The sequence below is a fragment of the Triticum dicoccoides genome, chromosome 4A, assembly GCF_002162155.2.
Source record: "Triticum dicoccoides isolate Atlit2015 ecotype Zavitan chromosome 4A, WEW_v2.0, whole genome shotgun sequence".
In the NCBI taxonomy this organism is placed as follows: Eukaryota; Viridiplantae; Streptophyta; class Magnoliopsida; order Poales; family Poaceae; genus Triticum; species Triticum dicoccoides.
The window spans coordinates 149,692,003-149,700,316 of NC_041386.1; the positions used below are offsets into that span (position 1 = coordinate 149,692,003).

Here is an 8,314-nt window from a genome sequence, read left to right on the forward strand (position 1 = left end):
TGTATTGGGTGTGTTGGGGACACAAGAGACTCTTTGTTATTTGGTCGTAGGGTTGTTTGAGAAAGACCATCTTCATCCTACGCCTCCCACGGATTGATAAACCTTAGGTCACCCACTTGAGGGAAATTTGCTACTGTCTTATAAACCTTTGCACTTAGAGGCCTAACAACGTCTACAAGAAGAAGGTTGTGTAGTAGACATCAGTGATGCACCCAGTTGGCCAGTTTCAGGATGATGAAGTATTTTTTCATGAAAAATCATTTGTTTCATCTACAACATTGGTCACAAAAGGATGAACTCGTTGAGACATGATATTTGAATGATTATGAGTAGCACAGTTTCAACAGTAACCGCTGCATCCCACCTCATAACAAAGGGAACAACAACGAAACGTTTCCTCCCTGTCCTTCCATGAGCTACTCCCACACTAGGGTTTTCCCACCTTCCGCCACCGCCGATTTGCCTCGTCTCATGTGGCGGCTATGGAGGCACGGTGGATCATGAATCCTGCCGGTGGGAGGGCTCATGCTTCAATTTAGGGTTTTTTTAGTTTGTTTAGGGTTTTGTGTCCTACTCGGGAAGATGAGGCGGCGATGGCTCCCTGAGATGAAATAAGGTTCTTTCAGCCTAGCCCCCGTCCTAACAATGCGTCTAGTGTCATTTGAGGGCGTGTGGAGGTGTGTCTCCTGTGGATCTTGCGGGATTCAGTCGGTGTTTGTCTTCGGTGGACTTGCTTAGATTCGGTCAGTGTTCGTTTGTGTTCGTGTTTCTACATGTTGGTTCGATTTACACTTCATTTCACCGGCGACGGTTACTGTTTTGGTGTGCTGGTCTTTTGGGGTCTTAGCACGGTGACTTTCTAACTGTCTACTACAATGTTTGCTTGACTCTAATAAGGAAGAGACGATAACAATGACGCGACTTCGGCTCGCTCAAGTGCTTGTAGCCAGTGGCATAAGCAGGGCTAAACCACATCAAAGGATTTGTCATGCGCCCCATACCATGTCCCTTCTTGCATGTGACGCTGTTTGTAGTTATCGTCAGGTGGTCTATAGACATGGATGTGATTTTTATTGCTTGTCTTTATTTATGATGAATAGAAGAGAATTTTTTTTGAATTTTGTCCTTGCTCAGCAAACATCACGAAATAGAAAAATACTCGTAAGTACTCAGTGGTGCTGGCAAATCCCAACGCAAATTCCCTTCTGCCCCACGTGACCCACGAATTGGATGCGTGGCTCGTGTTAAAGTTACACACCCGGATAACTGTCACGTACGTACGTGCCTGCTTCTGCACCGGCCGATGCCAACAGCGCCTATATTTTACACTTTCCAAAACGAAACTACCCGTGGTTAAAACGATGTAATAAAGCACTGCTAGTCCCCTTCCGTTGTTCTTACCGCGATTTGGACCTCTGCAAACCCAGCACGAAATCCCTCGATCGCCCGAATCCGATCGAAGCTTTTCTTCCTCCGCAATCCAAATCTCGCGCGCGCTGCGATGGCGGCCGCCGCCATCTCCCACCTCCGCCGGGGCGCGCAGCGCCACGCGCTCCTATACCTCTCGCGCCGCCACTTCTCCTCTCCGTCCTCCCTCGCCGCGGCCGCCCCGCTCGCCGCCGCTGCTCGCCGCCTTCTCTCTACGTCGGTGGAATCCGGCACGTCCTCGAAGGCGGGAAGCTATAAGCCCCCGCCCCTCGACCCCTTCCGCGCTGCCCTCGCTTCAGCGTCGCCGCCGCTGGAGTCGCCTCCCCTAGAGGAGCCCCCCGCTACCCCGCCGCTCCCGGAGGTAGCTTCTGCGGCCGCGGCGCCCGAGCAGGATCCGGTGGTTTTGCAGAAGGAGCAATTGGAGGGCCTGAAGGCAGGGCTGGAGGCGGTGAGGAGTAGGGAGGAGTCGCCGGAGGAGAAGGAAGCGTGGTGGTTGCTCAACCGCGCGGTCGTGAATTACTGCGGCAGCGCCGTTGGTACGGTGGCAGCGAACGACCCGTCCACGGCCAACCATATGCTTAATTACGACCAGGTCTTCATCAGGGATTTCGTGCCGTCTGCCATCGCCTTCCTCCTCAGAGGTGAGAGCGACATCGTGAAGAACTTCTTGCTGCACACCTTGCAGCTCCAGGTGAGTCACATTTACCTTAAAATGGTTACTGCTACTATACACGTCTACTCTATGAGATACTTCCTTCAGGTTAAATGCAGTAGCCACAATGTTGCAATGTGCTATATAGATGTTATTGTGGAATTATATAATGCCATTTCAGTGTGATGGCAGAGGAAATATCTACAATTAGTGTATCTCACAAATGGCCTTTCTAGATAACAGCAATAATGTACTCCCTCAGTTCGAAATTAATATTGAAGTTCTAGCTTTGGTCGAAACTTATTAAGTTTGATCTAGTTTGAAAAATAAATCAATATCTACAACGCCAAATTAATTTCATTAAACATACTTCTCACTATGTATATTTCATGTTGTAGATCTTACTATATTTTTCTATAAATTTGGTCAAAGTTAAACTAGTTTGATTCAGGACAACCTTAGAACTTTAATTAATTTGGAACGGAGGGAGGATATTGTGAATTTTAGACCTCTTGCTTTGGTGTTGATTATTTTGGCATTGCACACATGTTTCAAAAACTCGAGTATTAGAGAACAGAAACATAGTGACTAGCATTTTTCTGCTCTGCAAGTTTATTGGCGGGATAACTCTGCAAGCATTCATTTAAGAATGTAAGGCTTGATTTGAATATATTACACCTTCCACCGTCTGCTACCGGTGTATGTTGTCCATGCCTCCACTTCATAATCTGATTGTAACAGTACTGTGTTAAATTTGGAAGTTCACCATGCAGTTACGGTGTTTTTGTTTTGGGCTTGAGCGCAGTCCGTGACTTAGGTTAGAGTGAGTTTACCCTGTTCCTTTTGATTTGGCCATACGGGTGACTGCGTTGCGCTTTGGCAAAAGTTGAACATTCTTGCTGCGCTCAAATAGGGATAAAATGAGTAGGTGCAAGTAGGTCTGTGAGCTTACAAGTTGCATTTGCATATGCATGTTCAGAAACTCATACATGTGTTTTAAATAGCTTAAAATGTGTTATTTTCTCTCGCTTGCATATAATATGCATGGGGCTAGGCAGTGAGCACTGAGGTATAAGAAAAGTCTATTGATCTGTGACTCAAATTGAAATGTTGCGGATCAACAACTAAATAAATCAGTTGGATAACTAACCAATACTGATATGATCAGTGTATGGTATGTACTCAAATCTGCATGCGGAGGCACAAATTTGCTAGAGGTACATTGGCAAGCCAAGAAACTGACCTCTCTCTGCCTATCCACCATGGGGTTGGTAGTTGTATGGAGCTCACAGCACCATGGTTCACTTAACATTGATGTGGCACACTCTGGGTGGCACACTTAGCATTCACCAGCAACTTTTTTCGCTGCTGCAACATGGCTTGCAGCCGTATACTTACGGTTGCTGGCAGCGATGAACCAACCAGTGCTCCTGCTGAGGCTGTCCTCGAGCTGCAGAAATGTGATGCCATAGAACACATTGAAATTCCCTGTAGCTGCCGATCATCTGGTTGCTGGTGACCTTACAGCGTTGGGCACTGGCCAACCTGGACTCGTACGTGACTGCAGATTTCTGGACAAGGAGGAAATGTCACGGAAGGCACAGAGCAGTGGAGCCAAGAGCTGATAGCAGCACTGTAAGAGGCTGAAAAACGAAGGGCAAAGATAATGATGAGGAGGCCTTGCAGAAGTTGGAGGTGGTGGACTGAACTCTTGAAAGAGATGTAAACAAAGGTAAGGACAGTGCCCCACCAGGGAAGATCTGGTTGGTGCGGCCCTTGTAGAAAACCGTGCACAGCTTGACATACGTCCTGAGACACAAAAAACAGCCACCCTCTAAATAGTATGTCTTAGTTCACTGATCTTGGGCCCGTTCAATGAAGAGGAATGGGGGCTAAGTGATCTGCCTCACACTGGTGGGCGGCCGCAGTGCTGCATGAGTGGGGGAGTAATAGCTGCTGCACAACTCAGCAGCAACACATGCACTCAATTAGAAACAACAGCAGGGGCCCTTCCTCTCCCTACCAGATCAGAGAGAGAACAGGGAGAGAGAGAGAGAGAGAGGAGGTACGCAGTGAGGAGGATAGGTGAAGAAAAAAGTAATTTCCATCTCATTGCCACAGCGCCACCTTTTTCCACATAAATGACATGTCAACTAGGTAAACAACTAGCAAAAAAAGAAACTCCTAGGCAGACTTATTTGAGGCCTGTTTAAGAACGTATGTATGTTTGTGGATATAGTTGTACGAGGAGTTTTAAGCATCTTATAGTTTGACTTCTGCAAGGCTACATTTCCGTAGTACTCCCTCCGTGCCTGAAAAGAAAGCGTATAAATTTTGTCTGATGTCAAACTGTGCAAAGTTTGACCAAGTTTGTAGGAAAAACTACCAACAACTACAATATTAACTAGATAGTAGTTGTTGACAGATTTCCCTACAAACTTGGTCAAATTTTGCACCATTTGACTTCAATTTTTTTGTATGCCTTCTTTTCAAGCACAGAGGGAGTACGAAGTTGGCTCACTGAGATTCGGAGCAGCATCATAATGTCAGCTGTTATGACCTACCATATGTGGTGCGACATGGTTGTCTATATAGACATAATGTGGCTAGAGTAAGCGAGCAAGATATCATGTTGCCATTAGCACCAAGTGCTAGTGATAACCCCGCCTTTGTCTTGTAATAATCTAATTCAACTTTATTCTCTAGATAATGCCCTGACATTCCTCTTTATATTTAGAATATCTTTGCAAACCCAACATGATAATAAGTTACCATTTCAGCTTCTCCAATCAATCAAAACAATGAAATGCTGTCCTATAGTTACATCTTTCAGTCACAATATTTTTTTCCTCGACTATTTTTCACTCCCCAGTAACTCGATTTGTAGAATAATTAATGGATGTGGGGAAAAGTCTATGCAAGTTTCTGCACTAGTTAAATTAACTTGTTTTTCTCAGTCATTCAATTCCGGACACTATATAATTGGATAAAAATGTGAATCTAGTTTTCACACATGGTGTGAATCTGAATTTCTAGAGATAGACAGAAGCGATTTTAGTGCTCGAGTTAATTCTGAGTAACTTACTTAATATTGGTTTAATAATTCGATAATAAGTATCTTCTGAGATAACATGAGTGTGTTCTCCTCAAAATAAGAAACATATACTCCCTCCGTTCCTAAATATAAGTCTTTTTAGAGATTTCAATAAGTGACTACATATGGAGCATCTGTATGTAGTCACTTATTGAAATCTCTAAAAAGACTTACATTTAGGAACGGAGGGAGTATTATTATTATTATACTGGAAACATGGTTTTGTGCTTCATAAAACAGGCCTGGGCACCAAACCCCTGAAAACAGCATCGACAAATTGTCTTGAATAGCGTCCTGTGAAATAACTACAGAGTTGATATTCTCGTTGTCCTGGATATCATTGATTATCTAAGTTGCGAGCGATGTTTCTGGAAGTATCTCTTTATCTCTCTTTTTGTACCTTTTTAGAGTTGGGAGAAGACAGTGGATTGCTACAGTCCTGGTCAGGGGTTGATGCCTGCTAGTTTTAAAGTCAGATCTGTGCCTTTAGATGGAAACAATGAAGCATTTGAGGAGGTTCTTGACCCTGACTTCGGAGAGTCAGCCATTGGGCGGGTAGCACCTGTCGACTCTGGTGAGTATGTTGAGCGCGCTTGTGTTATACCTTTGACGGCAAGTTCTGTTTTCATGGATTTTCATATGAAATTATATTTTCTCAGGACTTTGGTGGATAATTCTACTGAGGGCATATGGTAAAATTACTGGAGACTATGCACTACAAGAAAGGGTTGATGTGCAGACAGGCATCAGACTAGTCCTGAATTTATGCTTGACTGATGGATTCGACATGTTCCCTACGTTGTTAGTCACCGATGGATCATGCATGATTGATCGGAGGATGGGAATCCATGGGCATCCTCTTGAGATCCAGGTAAGCTAATCTTGTACACTTCATGTTGATATAGTCAAGTATCGTGTGGTAGTTATGGCCTTATGGGGTAAAAGGATATTTGTTCTGTTCTAATAAAAATTCTGAACTGGCAACTCAAATGGAATGTCCATTGTAGTTTGACACTTCACTTTGTATATGCGAGGCTCACAAATACGTAGGTATAAAGAGAGTGTTCTCATATTGAACCTAACAGGAGTTTTTCACAGGCTCTGTTCTATTCTGCTTTGCGCTGTGCCCGTGAGATGGTCAGTACAGATGATGGATCTAAGAACTTGATCCGTGTTATCAACAACAGGCTCAGTGCTCTGTCCTTTCACATAAGAGAGTACTATTGGGTTGATATGAAGAAGATAAATGAGATTTATCGCTACAAGACTGAGGAGTACTCACATGATGCTATCAATAAGTTCAACATCTACCCAGAGCAAATCCCATCCTGGCTTGCAGATTGGATTCCTGATAAGGGTGGTTACCTTATAGGAAACCTACAACCAGCTCACATGGATTTCAGGTTTTTTTCTCTTGGAAATCTCTGGGCGATTGTTTCCTCTTTAGCAACTCAAAAGCAAGCAGAGGGTATCCTGAACCTCATTGAAACCAAATGGGATGATATAGTTGCAAATATGCCTCTCAAGATATGCTACCCTGCTCTGGAGTATGAGGAATGGCGTATTATCACTGGTTGCGACCCCAAAAACACGTAAGCAACTGAAAATTCTTCTATGTGCCGTGTATATATTCAGTTTGCGGGATTTTCAGATTCTGGTGCTTATTATGCTTTGCACAAGAACTGAATCTCTCTGAATGAAAAATACAAATAAGCATCACTTGCTTCTAACATTCTAAGTAGTATTCTTTTGGCCCCATGATGAGTCTTACAAATAAGCATCACTTGCTTCTAACATTCTAAGTAGCACTATTTTGGCCCCATGACGAGTCTTTACCTATGTTATTAATCGAAATTCATTGCTAGTATTGATCAAGTTGTATTCTTTCGGCATTTCTCTTGCAAAAAAGTATGTTTGGGTATTTGAGCACTCCTTGTAAGATTTTCGTTGTTGCTTGCAGGCCCTGGTCGTATCATAACGGTGGATCTTGGCCTACATTGCTATGGCAGGTATAGATTCTCTAATAACTTTTCTTGCTTTGCTTAATGTTTTAATATTATTTTTTGCGATCATAAGATTAATTATTTGTCTGTGTTATAACTCAGTTCACCCTAGCCTGTATCAAGATGGGTAGGCCTGACTTGGCAAGGAGGGCTGTTGAAGCCATGGAGAAGAGGCTCTCAGATGACAAGTGGCCAGAATATTATGACACCAGGACAGGAAGGTTTATTGGAAAACAGTCGAGGCTATATCAGACATGGACAATTGCAGGGTTTCTTAGCTCTAAAATGCTTTTGGATTGTCCGGAGATGGCATCAATATTAATATGTGACGAAGATCTCGAGCTACTGGAAGGCTGTGCTTGTGGCCTGAGCAACAGCGCTCGCATCAAATGCTCCCGTCGTGCAGCCAGGTCTCAAGTCCTTGTGTAGTTCCATATACTTTTGCTTGACAGCCAAGACCTGCAGTGCTTCTTCTAATTTACTGGACTTTTAAGACACAGAAGTTGGCACTTGTAATCTCACCAGGGTATCCACTTCATATGCCGGTTATTTTGGCAAGTTGGTGGTCCCATAATCCATCGATACAAGAGTACACTGTTGTATAGGTTTCACGTAATCGCAATTGTGTACACGAGGCCAATTAACTCAAGTTGACTGGCAGTTTTATACAGATACTATCATGTAAATATTACCACTTGTAATCAATTTATTCTGATATAAAACCGCGGACTCTGACAGTGTGTTCCTGTTGCCCCCGATATGCTGTCTCGCGCTTGCACCCCGTGAGTCAAACTGTCAGCGCCGTAAATTCGTACTGCATTTGCATTTTGTTCCCGGCCAGCTAATGTGTGCGTCCTGCCCTGTGCAGCACTGATAGCCAAGACTCGAGCAGTCAAGATCTCTGAAATTGGCTTTCTTACTGCGCCCTCTTTAACACGCCGCTGGTTGGTCCATGCATGCAATCCCTGGCACCTAACAGAGCAGGTAAATTTTCATCTCTGGAGTAGTAGTTGTTGATGGTTCTAGTTTCTACTGTAACTTGTTGTGGCTTTGAACAAATCCAGACTCAGTCTCTTGAACTTTGCTCTGCTAGTCAGCTGTAAATTTAGAGCATTTAACCTTCTGGACGAACTGACT

General features: G+C 43.9%; 1 protein-coding gene across 1 annotated transcript; it reads left to right on the plus strand.

Annotated features, from left to right (window-relative positions):
- Nucleotides 1–1,378: 1,378 nt before the first annotated feature.
- Nucleotides 1,379–7,937, plus strand: LOC119285482 (neutral/alkaline invertase 1, mitochondrial). Its single transcript, XM_037564764.1, has 6 exons — nucleotides 1,379–2,119; nucleotides 5,583–5,748; nucleotides 5,834–6,045; nucleotides 6,273–6,766; nucleotides 7,135–7,183; nucleotides 7,280–7,937. Exons 1-6 carry the CDS (start codon nucleotides 1,502–1,504, stop codon nucleotides 7,604–7,606), a joined length of 1,866 nt encoding a protein of 621 aa, XP_037420661.1. The 5' UTR covers nucleotides 1,379–1,501; the 3' UTR covers nucleotides 7,607–7,937.
- The last annotated feature ends 377 nt before the right edge of the window (nucleotides 7,938–8,314 follow it).

Bases quoted from the DNA above. Each gene is read 5' to 3' on its own strand.
- LOC119285482 (XM_037564764.1), top strand. From the start codon at position 1,502: ATGGCGGCCGCCGCCATCTCCCACCTCCGCCGGGGCGCGCAGCGCCAC. The intron at 6,046-6,272 runs GTAAGCTAATCT...AGTTTTTCACAG, and splicing joins GGCATCCTCTTGAGATCCAG to GCTCTGTTCTATTCTGCTTT. The intron at 7,184-7,279 runs GTATAGATTCTC...GTTATAACTCAG, and splicing joins GGCCTACATTGCTATGGCAG to TTCACCCTAGCCTGTATCAA.